The following is a 19,879-nucleotide window of genomic DNA, read 5'->3' on the forward strand; positions in this document are numbered from 1 at the left end:
TGCTGAGATAGCTGGACTGTTCCACCTGGTAAACAGGCCAGATTTATAAAATGTTGATGTTTTGCTAAGATGAGCACATTAGAAAATGAGGAAGAGGCCTGTTTCCTTTACTGTGTATTTGCATTTGGTACAATTAGCAGCGTTTGGATTGGTGATGACTGGAGGAAACACACAAAGTATGAATATTAATGAGTAGTTCTGGATATATTGTGAGGAATTTAATCATAATTCATGAACTGAATGTGTCTGTTTGCTGGAATGAATGTTCCTTAGCACATTGTATTTTTTATAGAGCAGATATACACCTGGACCAGTCCTGGAGCTCCATGTCAGAACTGTGCTGTTCTTTTAAAAAGTGACATATAAGAAGAGTTTGTCCTGTGTGTTCTAACCAACTCCTCAAGGTGAACATTGCAGCCTTCTAACCAACACACAGTCCAAAGGGAATATTGCAAAAATGCAAATATTTGGTCTTTTGAGCTGGATGGTGTCTTCCTTTGATGCTAAAGATGCAGACTTGTTTTCTGTCCAGTGAAGCCTTCCCAGAATCAACACACCCAAGGCGCCAAATCCACCTCCTCACTGTCTTAAATACCGCAAAGCGAGCTTTGTGGGCCAGTAAGGACAGCTACAATATGACATTTATTCACCTCAGTCATACATAATAACACAAGGAAAGACCCTAGTCTAACCACCCCTGATCAAACTGGGAAGGATCCCGGTGCACAGCGCTGAAGAATGCTGCTAAGCTAGCTAAGTCATCACACCCTGGTAAACTGTTAGCTTTAGACAAGTTGGTGTTCTGTTAGGACAAGCAAAGATTAGAACCATAAAGTTGGGCTGGGCAGATTGATCCAAGTATCGATAGTATCACTACCAATGCTAGTATCAGTACTGTTTGATACCAGTATGATTAGCTTAGCTAATTTGCACTATTGACTTTATTTTTCTCAAACAACTGTGCGTGATTAAAATAAATAAGAGTTATTTTATTTAAAAGAGGCTTTTGGCCAATCCTGGGGAAACTGACAGAGCCAGCATGGAACATGATTATCACAGAAGTGAAAGGGATGGGTCCTCCTCTTCGTGTGGAGGAGGAGGCTTGAAGGGACAGGTCCAGGCTGGTCTTGTGCTGTGAGTCAACTGGTTCCCAGCTTGAAATAGTTCCAGTGTATCAGTGAGTGTAGGCAATTCTGACTAAAAACATTTTTCTGCATCCATTCATCCATTCACTACAATATGCTGGATTCATGCTAATATGGATTTTAATTTGGAGGTAAAAAATATAATCGTACCTGCAGTACCTCCACAGACCCCCTGTTGAAGACCTCTAGATTAGAATATTAGATTTAACAAAAGACCAGAACCACAAATATTAGAACCATAAAGACTAGAGCATCACATTAGATCTACAACCATTAGAATTATGCATTTTGAGGACAAAGTGTTGAAAAAGATTTAGTCTGAACCTGTTTAGTGGTGAATAACAATGAGGCTGAGAAACAGATGATAGAGCTTTAAAATGTTCTCTAATATGTTCTTTAAATACTTTAAAGAACACTTTAAAGAGTCCGAGAATTTCGTTGCTGGAAATGATGTTCAGTTTTTACCTGAATGTGATGTTTAAACTTCAACTAAAATGTTCTGAAGTCTTCTCAGATATTTGATTTAAAATGTTCTCTAAATGTTGGCCAGAGAAACTTTTCATTGAGGCATCATCTGGTTTCATTGTGAAATTCTGAGCAAGCTGACCGACAGTTGACCAAAAGTAACCCCCGCTGTCAATTTCCGGTCACTGTGACCGGAAATGGATTACTATTAGCCTTTGAAAATAAGAGTTAATCAAGGAACAGCAAGCTGGGCTGATCCATCTGGCTCTAAACAATCTAGTTCTGATCCAGCTGGTTTTCTATGTGGCTGGGATCCGGTAAAAAAAAAAAAGATCCTGCAGGAAATTCCCCAAATACTCAGACAGATGTTACAGATGTTACATGTTACAGAACAATGACCATCAGCTGATCGATGGTTGTATATATATAAATTTATTTATTTATTTATTTATTTGAGAGAGACAGAGAAAGAGAGAGCATCTTAGTTCTACTTATATAAAAGTAAAAGCCATTAAGATAGAAATTTTTTATCACTCGGCTATTCGCTTTGCCAGTATTGCACATTTTCACACTCACCATTGTTATCTTTATAAATTAGTGGGTTGGTCCTCCTTCATACTCAGCATCTCTCTCGTTTATTTCACTTTCTATATAAAACATTCCTGGAGATGACACCGTCGTACCTGTCAGCTTATCTTCATCTTGCCCACAATACATATGGAACCGCACAAGGTCGAGTGAAAATATCAAGTTATTTGTTCCCAGTCCCACTACCATTTTTTTTTGTCACAAATGCTTTCATGTTGCAGCAGCAAAAGTCTGGAACAATTTACAAAATAATCTCAAACTCACAACTCTTACCACTTTCAAGTTTAAACTACAACAGATTATAATTAATTGATGCTCTTGTAAATCATCCCAGATCACACTTGCATGCGTACACACATTCAATCCTTTTACGCAGATACATGCGTGCACACACACAAGTATACACACACACATTTCTTCACTTTTATCTCCTGTTAATGCTAGCTAACTCATTGTCTTACCATTTAAATGTTAGTTAATTTATATACTTGTTTGTGTTAGGTATGTTTATATGTTAGATGACATGTTTTTGTCTCTGCTGGGGCCTTCTGGGCAGGTTATGTAATGTGTGACAGAATTTGTTCTCAGACATTTCATCGGGTAAAATAACAGTCAAATAATTAGATACAGTAAATATTTGGATTAGCTGTGTTACGTCAGAATTTTATATTCTATGAGCTGCTGCTTTAATCAACACATTAAACATGTTTTCATTTATGATTAACATGTTGAAACTCCATCCATCATCTATACTGCTTCGTCCAATGAAGGGTCGCAGGGAAGATTTTATTCTGAAGGAGCAGAGCGGAAGCAGTCAGATTGATAATCGGAAATTGGCTGCGGCGGTGTGATCGTCTTTCGTCCCACAGCTGCAGCGCCGCGAGGAGCAAACACTACTGGCAGGGGGCGGAGGGGGACGAGAGAAGTCGTAGTGTTCGGGACGGAGGTTCGGCTGAACCCTGCGAGACCGGAGACTGCTGCCGTTTCACTCCCGACTGGTTCTGAGTGTCCTTTTTATTTTTTTATTACTTTATTTTTTTATTCAGCTTTTAATTGTGTCACAGAGGAACTCCTCCGGTTTTTTAAGTCGTCCTCAGCCAGTTCCGACGTGTTCTCTTGGGCTGGAAGCTTCTCTGCAGCTGGACGTGAGCGGAGCTCAGGAGGAATTAAAGCCGAACAGAGGCGCTGGTCTGCGGCGGCTGGTTGGAGAAAAACTCAGGTCCGTTTGATGAAACTCTGATGGGTTCATGCGTGCGTGTGTTTAAAGTGGGTTTTCAAAGGTGCGTTTTAGATGTCTGTTTCAAGTGTGTGTTTAAGTTGTGTTTCGGATGTTTTAGGTATTTATCGGTGTTTTTCTGAAGTTTAAATCAAAGAAAAGGTGAATGAGAAGCTGCGATTCTTGGTGTGTCCGCTGGGGGCGCTGTCGCTCACAGACTAATCACTGCTGATTCAATCTGAAACTTTATTCTGAGTGCAGTGTGCTGGTGTTGACTGGTTTATCTCCAGTTTGAGGTCTGAACTAAACAGTCACGGTTTCTGCTTGAGAAGAAATCTTTTTAATATCTGTGTGTCTGTCTGTGATTACATGAAGCTGTTTTTTTGGTGGTGTGAACCAGGTTATTGATCTGGTTCTGATCAGTTTGATGTCATCATCATCAGGAAGGACGCTCTTTGATCAGTGTGTGTAAATGAGTGGGGGTGGGGGCTCCACACATGTAAATTCAGATGACCCAGCTCCTCCACCCCTCCCCCACTGAAGATCTTCTCATCAGGGGCCAAACTGATCATGTCACGGCTCTGGTCTACAAGTCTTCGGACCCTCTCAGCTTCCTGTGGTGCTTAAAGGTTCTGCTGAGTTTCAGACAGGATGTAGTTTTAAATCCGTTCAACAGGAATCTGATCAGAGTCTGATCATGAAACGGATCAATGCTGGAGCTGATGGAGGTTTGAAGTCACACCTGGTCCAGAATTCTTCAGCTCTATCTGGACGTTGCTTTGCATTTGTTGCGTAATGGACTCCATAACCCCATCCACTGCTCAGATTTGGGTCAGAACCTCAGTTTCTCCAGACTGGCTCAGAACCAGTTCATACTGGAGCTGGTTCTGTTTCCGTCTGAGCCTGGAGATCCAAACCTCTGTATATCAGGACTGATGGCCACCAAAAACCAGTCATCTGAAACTGACTACAGTCTAAATTAGCTCTCTAGGTTCTGGTTCTGGAGGACTGCTGGCAGGAATCACCTCCTGGACCCTCCCTGTGTTGACCTGAAGAAGCCTCTGACTGAACGCTGTTGTTTTGTGTAGAGGATCTGAATAATTGTCCATCAGCTTTTGCAGCGGTCTTCTCTGGACAATCAGCTCCACATCGGTCCCCAGAACAGAACCAGAACTTCTGGATCAGTTTCTTTAAGTCTCTGGTTCTGGTTCTGCAGCCCCAACAAATGCTGCAAAGCAGATGAGACTCTCCTCCATAGATGGATGAAAATGAAACATCTCATCAAGCAGAGTCTGACTTCTGCAGATGAGGAAGTGGAGCTTTAAAGCCCGTCTCCACCCAGCGGTTGGTTCGGTAAACCCGATCCCTGATGTCACCTTTCCACAGCCAACCGTAGCCTTACCTGCTAGATAGAGATAGCAGTGTGACGTCATCAACTTTAAATTATAAGGAGATTGATGGACGTCCAGCAGTTGTCTTTTGTCTTCCTCCTGGCAGATCAGCACGTCTGCACCAACGAAGCAAAGTTGCTTTTGTTCCGTGTGAGCTGCAGACGAGGCGTTAAAGTCAGAGGAAAGTTATTCCCTCCAAGCTCGTTAAGTCATCTTCGTCAGAGTTTTTGGGGTCATCGTGGACGACGACTCAGCAGCCTGTAAGTCAGACAGGAAAAGGTTCGAGTGAAGGGAGGATTTCCATCCGGTGTGTTCCACCAGCAGCTTCGTTCACTAAAGTGAAGTTTACTAATATAACATGTAACATTTGCACTTTTTGTAATTAAGTACAACTTGGTTTGGTTTACCGTAGATCACGTTAAGCAACATTAAGCGTTACTTTCTACAGAACTAACCGGGCTTCCTGTCAGCGCTTTAGTTTAAGCCTTCCGCAGTTTATTATTCAGCATTATTTATGTCAGACAGCAGCTGGATGGTTTTCTTGGGTTTCTAAATTCTTTACTCGGGTTTAAAATAATTTTTGTAATGAAGTTTCCAGAAAGGAGCCTCCGGAGGGGACGTAGCTGGAAGGAGACGTCTTGGTAACTTCATTTTGTTTCTGCATTGTTGGCATAAAAAGTCTAAGAAATGAAACTTGAAAAGCTAAGAAGGTGTTGGGAATTATTCCCCGGCTGTAATCTTCTCTTTAAGAGACCCGGCGGTTTCCTGAACTTCCTGTGAAGTTCTGGTTCTGGACCAGAACCAGAAAGGTCCCGTCTTAACTGGGCGGAGTCAATGTTGCTGTCTGCTCAATGCTGCCTTCTGATTGGTGTGTATGTTACATGAAGATGTTGGAGCTTCAGCGGCTAACGGTCCTGATGATGATGATGTGTGTGAAGGTGTTTACGTGGTGTGTGTGTGTGTGTGTGGAGGCTGATTGATCAGTGCTGACGCTGTTGGATCTGATAACTGCGTCTGTGATCAGCAGCTTCAGTATCAGCGCACCTTTGACCCGACACCTTTGAGCCCAGTTTAAACGTGTGTGTGCATGTGTGTGTGTGTTCAACACAGAGCGAGCAGCAGCTGAGGATCATTCGGGCTCGGCGCCGCCTGCAGACATGTCCGTGTACACGCAGCTGGGGCTGCTGCTGTGGAAGAACCTCACCTACAGACGACGACAGACGGTCAGTAGTCCACCTGTGTTTGCTCTCTGATACCAGAACCGAACCAGAACCTGCAGGCTTTCATATCCAGCCTGATGTCTTCATGTGTAGTCAGACCGACGTCTCCTTCAGTCTGTTCCTGCTGTTGGACCATCCAGAACCGCCGTGTTCTGACCCAGTAGTGGGTCAGTAGTAGCGTGTTTAGTCCAGAATCAGTTCTGGAGGATGTTGAGGTTTTCAGGCGGGTCAGAACCTTCAGTTTTTGTGTGGTCATGTTCAGTCTCACTAACGGGTTCCATGTTTAGATAAATGCAGATGTTCTGATCAGTTCTGATAAGTATCGATCGGGTCGAAGACCTTTAGGTAAATAATGTCCACATGAACCCGGTGAGGCCTCGTCTGCAGCCCAGTTCCCTGCTTCCAGTCGATCAATCGCACGGTTTGATCACACTGTGGTGTGTGTGTGTGTGTGTGTGTGTGTATGTGTTGTTCTGACGGTGGGTTGAAGATCATTTATTATGAATGACTTCTGATGATGAAGATGAGGAGCTGCTTCCTGCTGCACTCAATCACTTACTGAGCCAATCAAAGAGCTTTTAGCACACACACACACACACACACACAGACCTGCGCTGTTGGTGTGTGATGCTGTTGATCTTCCTCTTCAGCACCTTCATCGCTGCCCTGCAGCTGATCAGAGAAATACGGATAATTTTCAGACCCGTTCAGCTTAACTTTGAGTTTTTCTGGAAAAATAATTTGTTGTTCAACTGAAGGAGAAAATTCAACGTCACCTCAGTCTGGACTGTAAACCAGTTCAATCCGGTTCATGGTCGTCTAGTAATAATCCACCTAAAACACATTCAGGTCTGATCCACATCAGTCCAGGTTACAACTGATCATGTCAAACAGAAGAATAATGACGTAGCTGAGAACACCACCTGTGTTTGATCCAGTCCTCCGTCCTGAGCTGCACGAGGAGACAGCGAAGACGAAAACCTCCATCAGAATCAGAGCCAGGACGAGAAAGAAAACCTCCATCAGAACCAGAGCCAGGACCAGAAAGAAAACCTCCATCGGGACCAGAACCAGGACCAGAAAGAAAACCTCCATCGGGACCAGAACCAGGACCAGAAAGAAAACCTCCATCAGAACCAGAGCCAGGACCAGAAAGAAAACCTCCATCAGAACCAGAGCCAGGACCAGAAAGAAAACCTCCATCAGAACCAGAGCCAGGACCAGAAAGAAAACCTCCATCGGGACCAGAACCAGGACCAGAAAGAAAACCTCCATCGGGACCAGAACCAGGACCAGAAAGAAAACCTCCATCGGGACCAGGACCAGAAAGAAAACCTCCATCAGGACCAGAACCAGGACCAGAAAGAAAATCTCCATCGGGACCAGGACCAGAAAAAAAACCTCCATCAGGACCAGAACCAGGACCAGAAAGAAAACCTCCATCAGAACCAGAACCAGGACCAGAAAGAAAACCTCCATCAGGACCAGAACCAGGACCAGAAAGAAAATCTCCATCGGGACCAGGACCAGAAAGAAAATCTCCAACAGGACCAGGACCAGGACCATAAAGAAAACCTCCATCGGGTCCAGGCCTAGAAAGAAAACCTCCATCAGAACCAGAGCCGGGACCAGAAAGAAAACCTCCATCAGAACCAGGACCAGGACCAGAACCAAGACCAGAAAGAAAACCTCCATCAGGACCAGAAAGAAAACCTCCATCAGAACCAGAACCAGGACCAGAAAGAAAACCTCCATCAGAACCAGAGCCAGGACCAGAAAGAAAACCTCCATCAGGACCAGAACCAGGACCAGAAAGAAAACCTCCATCGGGACCAGGACCAGAAAGAAAACCTCCATCAGAACCAGGACCAGAACCAAGACCAGAAAGAAAACCTCCATCAGAACCAGGACCAGAACCAAGACCAGAAAGAAAACCTCCATCAGACCCAGGACCAGAATCAGGACCAGAAAGAAAACCTCCATCAGAACCAGGACCAGAACCAAGACCAGAAAGAAAACCTCCATCGGGACCAGGACCAGAAAGAAAACCTCCATCAGAACCAGAGCCAGGACCAGAACCAAGACCAGAAAGAAAACCTCCATCAGGACCAGAAAGAAAACCTCCATCAGAACCAGAACCAGGACCAGAAAGAAAACCTCCATCAGAACCAGAGCCAGGACCAGAAAGAAAACCTCCATCAGGACCAGAACCAGGACCAGAAAGAAAACCTCCATCGGGACCAGGACCAGAAAGAAAACCTCCATCAGAACCAGGACCAGAACCAAGACCAGAAAGAAAACCTCCATCAGAACCAGGACCAGAACCAAGACCAGAAAGAAAACCTCCATCAGACCCAGGACCAGAATCAGGACCAGAAAGAAAACCTCCATCAGAACCAGGACCAGGACCAGAACCAAGACCAGAAAGAAAACCTCCATCGGGACCAGGACCAGAAAGAAAACCTCCATCAGAACCAGGACCAGGACCAGAACCAAGACCAGAAAGAAAACCTCCATCAGACCCAGGACCAGAATCAGGACCAGAAAGAAAACCTCCATCAGGACCAGAACCAGGACCAGAAAGAAAACCTCCATCGGGACCAGGACCAGAAAGAAAACCTCCATCAGAACCAGAGCCAGGACCAGAAAGAAAACCTCCATCAGGACCAGGACCAGAAAGAAAACCTCCATCGGGACCAGGACCAGAAAGAAAACCTCCATCAGAACCAGGACCAGAACCAGGACCAGAAAGAAAACCTCCATCAGAACCAGGACCAGGACCAGAACCAAGACCAGAAAGAAAACCTCCATCAGACCCAGGACCAGAATCAGGACCAGAAAGAAAACCTCCATCAGAACCAGGACCAGGATCAGAACCAAGACCAGAAAGAAAACCTCCATCGGGACCAGGACCAGAAAGAAAACCTCCATCAGAACCAGAGCCAGGACCAGAAAGAAAACCTCTATCAGAACCAGGACCAGAACCAGGACCAGGAAAGACTAACACCTGCCTGGACTGGTTGGGAGTAGAGAGGACTGGAAAAGCCAGTGTTCCTCTGGAATTCTCGTCTCTGAACACGGAGAAGATGGTTCTGGTGGTTCCTTGTGATGTTCGGTGAGCTGGAGTCGATAATATCAGATTCAGTACTTCTTTGAATACCCAGACCCCCAAACGCCCCCCCGGAAACATGACTGATGATTGAGTGCCTGCTGACACATCATTAATACCAGTGGTTTTCATATATAGTTGAGGTTGGTTCTGGGTTTGGACCGCGCTGGAGGTCCACCACGTGGTTCCGTTGTGGCGGTGAGCTGGTCATCTTGGAGAGGAACTGGAGGAAAACTAAATAATAAATATAACCTTTAAAGTTTGACCACTTTGTGTTTACGAACTAACAAGATAAATGAGATAAATCATTGTTTGTGTTTCAGCTTCAGCTCCTGGTGGAGATCGTCTGGCCGCTCTTCATCTTCTTCATCCTCATCGCTGTGCGGCTAAACTACCCTCCATATGAGCAGCATGAGTGTGAGTAATGATGGGGGGGGCAGCTGGTGCATGCTCGGACGTCCTGGCCTGTCAGCACGGGTCTGATTGATTGCTGATTATTGGAGCTGATCAATAACCTGCAGACATGAGCTGCTGCAGGTTTCCTCGTGTTGTTTATCAGAACTTTTATGGTTCTTTATCTCCGAGCTGGAACGTCGTTATCGGAGCTGCTGAAGGTCACGGAGCTGCGTTCGGGATGGATGATGTCATGGCGAAGTTGTGCAAGTGCATGTTTGCAGCTGATGGTCCAGCTTCGTCTTCTGGACCCTGAATTCAGCTGAATGCAGGAGACTTCATCCTCATGACATCATCTTCCTCACGCGTGATTGTTCCCGTCCGTCCTTCAAACGCTCAGATCATTTTTATAAAAACTGAAAGTTGGTCTCAAGCAGGATCCGTTAAACCTGAATGATGGCGATGTGTCCACCCCGCCCCCGCCAGAAGCAGGATGTTGGGAAGCACGTGCTTTTCCTGTTAGCCGGCGAAAGCAGAAGCTGCGAGCTCTCGGTTCTGCTGCAGGAATGCTGAAGATTCACATGACTTGTTGAAACTCGCAGCTTTGCAGCAGCTCAGAGAAAGTTCCAGCAGATCAGGGACAAGCGGGGAGATTACTTCACCTGATCCTTTCAGATCTTTCTCCTCTGCCACACCTGCTCCGTCAGACCTCTGCTTTCACACCAGGATCGGGATTTTTCCACCTCATGCCAGGTTTATGTGTTTTCTCTGGGATCAGACAGTTTCTGATCCACGTTCAGACGATGGGAGAGGCTCCCTCAGGAGTTTCTGTCTGAAGAAGACTTGATGTTCATCAGGAGGAAACAACCCTGAGAATACAACAAAGATTATGACGCAGCAGCTGTTTCCCCTCTGAGTCATGATATGATATCCCAGATATTCCGAGAGATGAAGGAATTCCCAAAGAGGAGCTCTCTGGATTCCTCTGTGGGTGTCCACCACAGTTGTTCATTTCCTGTTAGAGCAGCCCTCTGGTAACTCTACACAAGCCAGTTTACTCACTCCAGACCCGGAGTCCCACTTAATGCTTCTACTTGTGTTTTAAGATTTATCCGCCAGTAACGGAAACCCGACAGCCGGTTCTGGATTTTAAAACGGTGGACACTGTTGGTCCAGTTTTCCCCCACACCCTGATGTAGGACCCAGAACCTGGTCCCTCATCTGTAAACTTTTCATAAATGTTCTTCTGCTCTCCATCTTATCCATAAAATGGACCAACGAGTTAGAACGTACAGAACCCTTTCATTCAATAAATCCTTTAACGAACATTCCATAAAACAAGGGAATAAATGTGATTTATTCACTCATTAAAAGTTCCACATGAAATAAAATACCATTATAAAATAAGTGATAAATAAATGTATTTAGAAACTAAGTGAATAAATAAAATATATTAAATAAAAAAGTGTCATTAAATAATCATTAAAAGATGTACATATTATTCAATTTATTTGTATTTGTTTTTATGAGATTTGCTTAACGTCAGCCACACATCCGTTTCTTTCACTCGTTCAGGTTCAGTTAATGTTTCTCTCATCAGGAGGAAACCTGCCTACTTTTAACAGAAAACACAAATAATCACCTAAATAATAACTCTAAAAGCAGAAAATCAGATTGGCGTTGCGGGGAGCGTTGTGGGGAGCGTTGGCGGGGGCGTTGGCGGGGGCGTTGGCGGGGGCATTGCTGGGAGCGTTGCAGGGGGCGTTGGCGGGAGCGTTGGCGGGAGCGTTGCAGGGGGCGTTGCTGTCAGCCTCACTGCGAAGTTTAGATCTGAAATCCGCTCCTGGTTTTATTTGCCGTTGACAGACCATGAAATGCAGAGATATTGACGTTAGCAACATATTTAGCGAGTGAAAATGTGACAGCAGCTGCTTTACTTTCCATCACAGAAGATGCGTAGGTCAAAGATCAGGTCGTCCCGGGCAACCTGTTTGCACCACATCACAGCGAAAGCTTCTACAGATGCTTTACAGACAATTCAAGCCAATTTACTATGATTCAGTTTAAACAAGTCTACTTTATTATAACTGCATTCATACAAGCTAATCCATAAAATAAGACGTCTGTCAAGCTTGTCCAGTTTAAACCCGTCCCGAGCAGCACAGGGCGGTGAGAGAGATGCTGGAAGAAAAGTTCAGATCATTGATATAAAAGTTTCTAAGTTCAGAAGAACTGGGTGGAACGTATCTGATCCCACCGCAGGGATTGACAGTTTTCAGCCTTTATACCATGATCGCATCATCAATAGCAGGCATGACATCATCATATGAACTCCGGCTCCGTACACCGGTCCAGGATTCAGGATCAGAGAAGAAAGACCAGACCCAGCGGGTCTTCCTCCTTTATAAAGACATTTCAGCATCATTCCAGATTTTCCTGTTTGATTCCAGCTGCTGTTGATTTGACCCAAAACCCACTGAGATCTTCACCAGAACCGTTTCTGCCCAGCTCGTCTGGTCCAGATCCCAGCACAACTCTGAGGTTCGGATCAGATCTCCGAAGACCAGCTCAGTCTGTATCATATTTCTACACATTCCTGAGCCAGTACATTCTGACTTTCAGAACCAGAACTGGGCCAGAACCAGAGCTGGGCCAGAACCAGAGCTGGGCCAGAACCAGAACTGGGCCAGAACCAGAACTGGGCCAGCTGTGTTCTGGTGTGAATTTGTAATGCTTATCTGAAGGCTGCAGGAAAGGGAAGGTGGAGCTGTTCATCGTCTGATCAGCGTATTGATCACTGATGGAGGGAGTATTGATGAATGATTATTGATGGAGCATGTTTGACCTGGTGGGGACGAGGTGATCTGTGGACCTGAGAGAAGCTGCTGCTCTGTCTCTTATCTTATCGGTTCTGATTAGAAAGCAGCCTGTTGGCAGTCTTAAGGTTGTCTGACAGTCGAGCGTGAAGCTGCGGGTCAAAGGTCGGACCTGAGCAGCTGCAGGTGATAATCATTGCAGGTTATCTGTCCAGGTGAGGACGCCGAGTTCCAACACAGCAGGAAGATAAAGAAGACAACATGAACATCTGCCTGCTGCTCATAGAATAAACACACCAGGATTCAGAACCACAGGAGACGCTGATGTGGAACGGTTCCACCTTTAGATCAGCAGATCAGTCAGAAAAGTTCTGAAGATACTTTAATGGGTGCCAAGCTGGGATGGGCCATAGCAAAAATGTTGCTGTCGGTACAATACCGTTAGTTGATGGTACTTCCTCATCCATCCACACCATACTTTTAGCCCCTTAAAGGAAAATCACATGATTACAGAGTGCTCTAATATGTAAGTTACAAAATTATAAAATTAGAAAATATATTGAGTGAACTAAATAAAATATAAGAGGAAAATAAATAAAACATAAAATAGACTGCAAATTAAGATTATTTTAATATTTTAAAGTGAATATAATAAACAATAGTGATGTATCAAAACAAAATGCACATGAATCTGCATGAAATCTGTAAAGTCATCACTAACCCTAGCATGACCTCTGATTGGCTACCAACGTCATGTGACATGGAAGACGCCGGAGAACACAGTAGCTGGTTTTCACGTGATTACTTGGCCTTTAATCTCAGGTGAAAACAAATCAAATGTTTTGTATTAACACAGGTATTGTGATACTCAAAAAGTATCAAATCTGATATTTTGGCCGTCAAATATCCTAGTATCGACTCCAGACCACCCCTAGTGCCAAATCAGCAACTTCCTGCCAAGATGTACATAAAACATGCTTTATAATCGCGACCATGTTGGAATAAGTCAAAAAGAAGGAACAGCTGTGTAACCGGTTGCTATGGTGACAGACGAGGTCCTAATAAGGTGGGGGAGGGGGTTCACACATTAATACCGACCCACAGGGAGAGGAGACTGAGGGCCCGACCCCATGACGCCGGATTGCAGCAAAACCACAAAAGTATTTCAGCAAACCTCCTTTTGATCCCCACGAAGCAGGGATCAGCCGCCATGACACCGACCAGGTCTGAAGCAGGAACCAAGAGGATCGGTTTGAGTCCTCTACCGTCTGCCGTACTGTGTGGACAGCGAAGCTGCACAACTCGAGGATATGACGTCAACGTGACGAACACACACCGATTCCCAGTCCACCTTCCTCAAGATTTTATGTTTTATAGTCCAGAGTTTTTTAAAAAAGCAGCTCGACTTCTTCATTAGTCCAAAGAAAAGTTTCCCTTTTGCTTCGCAGTGAGTCTTTACCTGCACATGCGCTGTTCTTGTCTAGCTTTGGAGTGTTACTCTCTAGGCCCCCCCAAGAGAAAACCATTGCACCTGTTACAATGATGGTCATGTAGGGTGAAAGAATAGAAAAGTACGTACGTTTTGCTGTACAATTTCAGGGCGTTCAGGGCATGTTCAGGAACTTCATGCTGTCCACTGCCTCTCCGTGGATGCAGAGAGGAGTGTGCTCAGTCTTCCTGGACCTCCTGGACCTCCCTGGTCTTGTTGATAAGAACCAGATTGTTCCTGGACCAGCATTCTGTGAGACTCTGGACCTCTCCTCTGTAGTGGTCTCATCATTGTTGGATATGAGACCCACCACGGTGGGATCGTCTGCAGACTTCCCAGCCATGGTGGTGGGTGGATGGCAGAGCAGTCCCGAGTGAAGAGGGCGGGCCGAGCACACGACCCTGCGGCGCTCCAGCGTTGAGGATCAGCGGTGAAGATGCTGATTTAGTTCTGCACAGAAATTTGTGACATAAATGGAAGAAGTGAAATAATAAATGGATTAAGAACGATGGATTATATGTGTGCTGTGTCACTTGCAGGTCATTTTCCCAACAAGGCGATGCCGTCTGCTGGAACGCTGCCCTGGATTCAGGGAATCCTTTGCAATGCCAACAACCCCTGTTTCAGAAACCCAACGCCAGGCGAGTCTCCGGGTGTAGTTGGAAACTTCAACGACTCCATGTGAGATCCCGCCCCTTTTACTGTACACATTCCACTTCCTGTTTGCTCGGACACTGAACTGGTCGCGTTGAACATCACTTCCTGTTTGTGGTTTGGAATTACATGTGTAAGCGCTAATGTATTTGCCATTTGCAGAATTTCCCGCCTGTTCTCAGATGCCAAGAAGATCCTTCTGTACAGTCAGAACGATAAGAACCTGGATGGCTTCAAGGAGCTGGTTCAGGCCCTGAAGGTTCTGCAGAGCAGCCGCTCAGGTAAGAGATGTGGGCGGAGCTTTAAGTCATCAGGTGGAGGTGAATCTACTTCCTGTTTGCTGAACTGCTCTGAGATCAGCAAGTCTCAGCAGAACTCTCAGATCTCAGCAGGTTTTCAGGCTCAGTGAGCAGAAAGAATTCTGGTTCTTTCTCTCACTGCGGGGGTGCGCTTCTTTTCTGTACCTGCTCCGACCTGCTGGCCCTCCTCCTCGTCCTCTACTGGAGTATCAAACCGTTTGTCCTCAGCTCACAAACCAAGGCGTTTCATTGGTTCAGAGCAGCGCGTGTGATAAAGGGGGGGGGGGGGGGGGGGGGGGGGGGGGGTGATACCACCTGGTCAACCTGCAGCAGAACTGAACCTTTCAGAACAGGAACAAGGACCCAGAGTAACCAGAACCACAGACAAGGTTAGTTCACTCTCTCCGCCCCTGCAGCTGATGGTGAGCCCTGTTCCTGGAAGTTCTGCTGTGGGGAGGGGGTCTGAACTCTGATTGGTCGGCCTCATGTCCCCGTCCCTGCAGGTGGTGTTCTGCGTGTCGTTCTATCATGTTGGATTCGGCGGCGTCATGCTGAGCGTCACTGAGTTCAAACAGCTGAGTCCACATCAGACCTGGACCAAGACCAGTTCCACTGCTGAGCCCGAGCCGCCTGGGTTCTGACTCGTTAACAGCGGTCTGTCCCAATCTGTGATCGAAGCCGACGGGTCGCTCTGCTGGAGCTCATTTGACCAATCACATCAGTGATGTCAGGCAGCTGGACCCGCCCTCTGACCCGTCCTTCCACGCAGCAGGTTTCTGCCCCGCGAGGCCCCGTGAGGCCCTGCTACCTCTGCCTGCTAGAAACACAACCGCTTCAGAGTTTGTCAGGTTTTTCTTTAGCCTGCTGCAGTTTTCCTCAGACAGAAGAAAACTATGCTGAGTCAGCACAACTAGGGACGTCGTTAATCCTGTTAAACATCACACTTAATTCATCATAAAGATCCCTCAATACCTCACCTTGCAGAAAGGGCCATGTCTGAAGCAGACAGCTGGAAATGAACGTTAGCTAGATGGTTTCCCGGGTCTCTAAATTATTGACCCAGGTTGAAAAGAAATGTTCAAAACCATTTTATAATTTAGTTTCCTGAAAGAAGTCCAGGCAGAAGTCCTGCAGCCTTTTCCATCTGCTTCCTATTTAGAAAAGTCCAGAATTAATATGTAGTATTTACAGTTGCAAGAAAAAATAAATCAAGCCGCTGGAATCACCTTCATTTCATGTGATCTGATCTTCATTAAGTCACAAGAAAAGACAAACGTTTACTATCATCGATGGAAAAATGAACATTTCAGACCCACTGAAGCTCAGCAGAGGAAGGGTGATGCAGCAGGACACTTACACGAAGCCGAGAAGTCCGAGTCCTGACCTCAAGAGAGTGATTTACACCACAAACCCCAAAAATATTGCTGAACTGAAACATTTTGTGAAGACGGATGATCATTGTTCAGGTCTGAGCTGAGACGACAGGAAACATTCGGTTGAGGTTATTGCTGCCAAAGAAGGGTCAGCCCATTATAGATCCAAAGCTTCATATACCTTTTCCTCCCTGCACTACGAATGTTTACATGCTGTGTCCAGTGGAAATATAACAACATATAATTGTGTTATTGCTTGAAGAAGGCTGCGTGTCTAATTGACTCATTCAGGTGACCAATTTTATGACCAGTTCATGCAGAAATCCTGGTCGTTCCAAAGGCTTCAGATATTTATTCTTGCAAATGTATTTGTTTTTAGAGCAAAGGGGATTTATTTGGAATGCAACTTTACTTTGTTCCCATATTAATTTGTTATGTTGGCATCAAAAGATGAAAAGAAGTAAAACTTGAAGACCTGTTAGGAATACTGATGTGGTTTTACACATTTACAGTGTTGTGAAATTAACGTAGAATAATCATGGTTATTTCTCTGACACTAAATAAGTTATGTTGACGTCCCAGGTCACACAATAAACTAAGTTCTGATGCAGCCTGAAATGCTGCCATCAGTGTTGTCATGGAAACCGGACAGCTAGGCCTCCTGGCTGAGGGCTTGGTGGAAAGGGGCTGACAAACGCAACCTCTCGTCCGGATGATAAACTTGTGGTTCCATCTGAACCCAAACATTGATCCAGGTGTGTAGAGCTCTGAGGACAGAACCTGATCAGAAGCTCCCACATGCTGCTGTAAAACAGTGAAACTGTCCTGAGACGAGAACAGAGGTCCGCTCAGGTCTGCAAGCCAGCGGTGCCTGTTCAGGCCTGCAGCAGGACGGGGGTGGGGTGTGTGGGGGCTGCATCCATACAAAACCCAAACAGCAGCAGTTTGTTCTGAATCCACCTGAATGGAAAGTTTACAGACATGTGACAACATGAAGAGACCACTTCAATCACTGACTCCACCTGCAACCTGTAATCGCCCAACAGCATGCCCAAATATGGGCAACACTTCCTGCTGTAGCTTTACTGATCAAGTCTGTAAGTAGGTCAGAAGGTTCGGGTTCTGGGGAACTCCTTCATGGACCTGGATCAGGTTCAGGTTCCCACTGATATTCACATGAGTTTCCCTTTTTTTTTTTGATTGACTGTAAATCATAACCTGTGTGACAGGAAGTGTTATGCCCCGAGTTTTGTCAGCAGGTTTTCCTTCAGTCAAGAAGCAGATCAGTGTAACCTGAAAACATTTTATCAGTTTAATCAATTCTACTAAAAACTGGGGCCAAAAACAGGTTTTTATAAAGTCCTCTGTCCTCTGTGGACATTTGTGTGGGGACAAAAGCTGAGGATTTACAGGAGGAGGAGGAGGTGTCGGGTTTCTCTCACCGCTCCATTTCTCTGTTTTTCCTCCCACAGGCTTCAAGTTGAAGCATTTCCTGCAAGACAATGAGACTCTGTCGAGCTTCCTGCAGAGGAACGCCTCCTTCTCCGAACATGCCATCCTGCAGATCACAGAGGCCGACGTCAACCTGGAGAAGGTGAGGTGGCGCTCTGCACGCGCTCAGTCTGAGCATCTGCACCACCACACCATCCTCAATGTTCTGATAGAATCATGTCAGTTCTGGAAGATTGTGGACGGAAACGTCTCTGAGATGATTCATCAGAGATGTTCAGATGAAAACTATGAAGACACTGAAAACATGGGCTGACAAACTGGTTCGGTTTCTGTTCCGGTTTCTGCTTCAGGTCCTCCTCAGAGGAGTCGGGGTCCATCTCGGGGACATGTGTCCCAGCAAGGGGGGCAAGCAGAATCTTGAGGACTTTGTGAGGATCTTGGACCAGGAAGTGGCGAAGCAGGTGCAGAAAATCATCTGCCAGGCATCGCCCACCTGGCTGGACCAGGCTCAGCAGAACTTTGTCAAGAACCTGGACTTCTTCAAACCCATTCGGGTAAAACTGGCTTTTTGTTTCGTTGTCATTTTTTTGTCACATAAGAACCTTTTAAAACCTAATAAAGACATTCAGAACCTGCTGCAGAACCTCAGAGTTGCAGGTCTGGCCCTGAGTCATGCCTGCTAGGTGTCTCTGACGCCACTAAACGTCGGTACGAGGGCGTCTCGTCAGGTGACTCCATGCAGGTGTGCTGTGCTTGTTGAGAGAGTGTGGGCGGAGGCGTGTTGTGGCCTGCCTCGGCTCTTTGTGCTCAGTTTTTGTAGCCTGGAGACCAGATTTAAGGGCTCTGAATGCAGCAGCGTGTCACAGAGGCCTCGTCGCCTTTTGTCTGCAGAAATCTATGAGCTGCAGCCGGACGAGTTTCCACAGCAGCAGCGAACTCAGAGGTTAACTGAGGACCAGCAGCTCCATGTGGCCGTGCTGTTCAATACCATCATAGCCATGAAGAAACAACAGCATGAAACAAGAAGTCAAAAATCACAGCTCAGCATGTCGTCATCTGATGCTGAACACAGGCAATTAAAGTTCAGGAGTTTACAGTCTGAAAGACAAATGTCTCATTTCTATTTGGTTAATACATTTTATCATTTATTTAGACATTTCTTCAACATTCGCTCCATTAAAGTTGGGACACTGTAAAATGTAAATGAAAACAGAATTAAACATTTTACAAATCTCATCAACTCATATATTATTCCCAGTAGAACATAAAACGGAGATATTTTATATGGAAAATATGAGCTGATAGTGAGTCTGAAACACGTCTAAAAAGTAGTTCCAGGGTGATGTTCAGCACGGTGTAAAAAGTAGTTCCAGGGTGATGTTCTGCACGGTGTAAAAAGTAGTTCCAGGGTGATGTTCAGCACGGTGTAAAAAGTAGTTCCAGGATGATGTTCAGCACGGTGTAAAAAGTAGTTCCAGGGTGGTGTTCTGCACGGTGTAAAAAGTAGTTCCAGGGTGATGTTCAGCACGGTGTAAAAAGTAGTTCCAGGGTGATGTTCAGCACGGTGTAAATAGTAGTTCCAGGGTGATGTTCAGCATGGTGTAAAAAGTAGTTCCAGGGTGATGTTCAGCATGGTGTAAAAAGTAGTTCCAGGGTGATGTTCAGCACGGTGTAAAAAGTAGTTCCAGGGTGGTGTTCAGCACGGTGTAAAAAGTAGTTCCAGGGTGATGTTCAGCACGGTGTAAAAAGTAGTTCCAGGGTGGTGTTCAGCACGGTGTAAAAAGTAGTTTCAGGGTGATGTTCGGCACGGTGTAAAAAGTAGTTCCAGGGTGGTGTTCAGCATGGTGTAGCAACTCTTCTTCTAACATGTCTGGAAATATCTGGGAAGTGAGGAGACCAGTTTCTGGAGTTTTAGGAGAGGAATGTTGTTCCATTCTGGTCTGATGCAGGATTCTAGCTGCTCTACAGTCCTGGACCTTGGTTGCTGGATTTCTGCTTCCATGATGCTCCAGATGTTGTGTACTGGTGTCCCCTGCACACAGAGATTCCCCTTGATTCTCTGAAAATGCCACCATCTACAGTGTATAAAACCAACAAAAGATTAAAAGTTTTCACTGTTTTATGTGAGGAACATTTTTCTTGTTCCACAATTTTAGACACAGTTTGTCTGAGATTGGTGAAGCTCTGTCCATCTTTCCATCTTAGATTTCTCTCTGAAATGCTCCTTTTATACCCAGTCATCTTACTAACCTGTTGCCAGTTAACCTGG

The 19,879-nt window shown here is 45.5% G+C and overlaps 1 protein-coding gene across 2 annotated transcripts in view; it reads left to right on the plus strand.

The window, feature by feature from the left end:
* Positions 1-3,080: 3,080 nt before the first annotated feature.
* Positions 3,081-19,879, plus strand: part of abca1b (ATP-binding cassette, sub-family A (ABC1), member 1B) — a 55,038-nt gene continuing 38,239 nt past the window's right edge. For both annotated transcript variants that reach the window (XM_041990020.1, XM_041990021.1), the window contains exons 1-7: positions 3,081-3,417; positions 5,916-6,028; positions 9,458-9,551; positions 14,372-14,513; positions 14,649-14,767; positions 17,631-17,752; positions 17,961-18,164. In XM_041990020.1, coding sequence (XP_041845954.1) covers positions 5,963-6,028; positions 9,458-9,551; positions 14,372-14,513; positions 14,649-14,767; positions 17,631-17,752; positions 17,961-18,164 — 747 coding nt within the window. In that variant the 5' untranslated portion in view covers positions 3,081-3,417; positions 5,916-5,962. The remainder of the gene's footprint in view (positions 3,418-5,915; positions 6,029-9,457; positions 9,552-14,371; positions 14,514-14,648; positions 14,768-17,630; positions 17,753-17,960; positions 18,165-19,879) is intronic.

This window comes from Melanotaenia boesemani, chromosome 7 (assembly GCF_017639745.1).
Source record: "Melanotaenia boesemani isolate fMelBoe1 chromosome 7, fMelBoe1.pri, whole genome shotgun sequence".
Classification (NCBI taxonomy): domain Eukaryota; kingdom Metazoa; phylum Chordata; class Actinopteri; order Atheriniformes; family Melanotaeniidae; genus Melanotaenia; species Melanotaenia boesemani.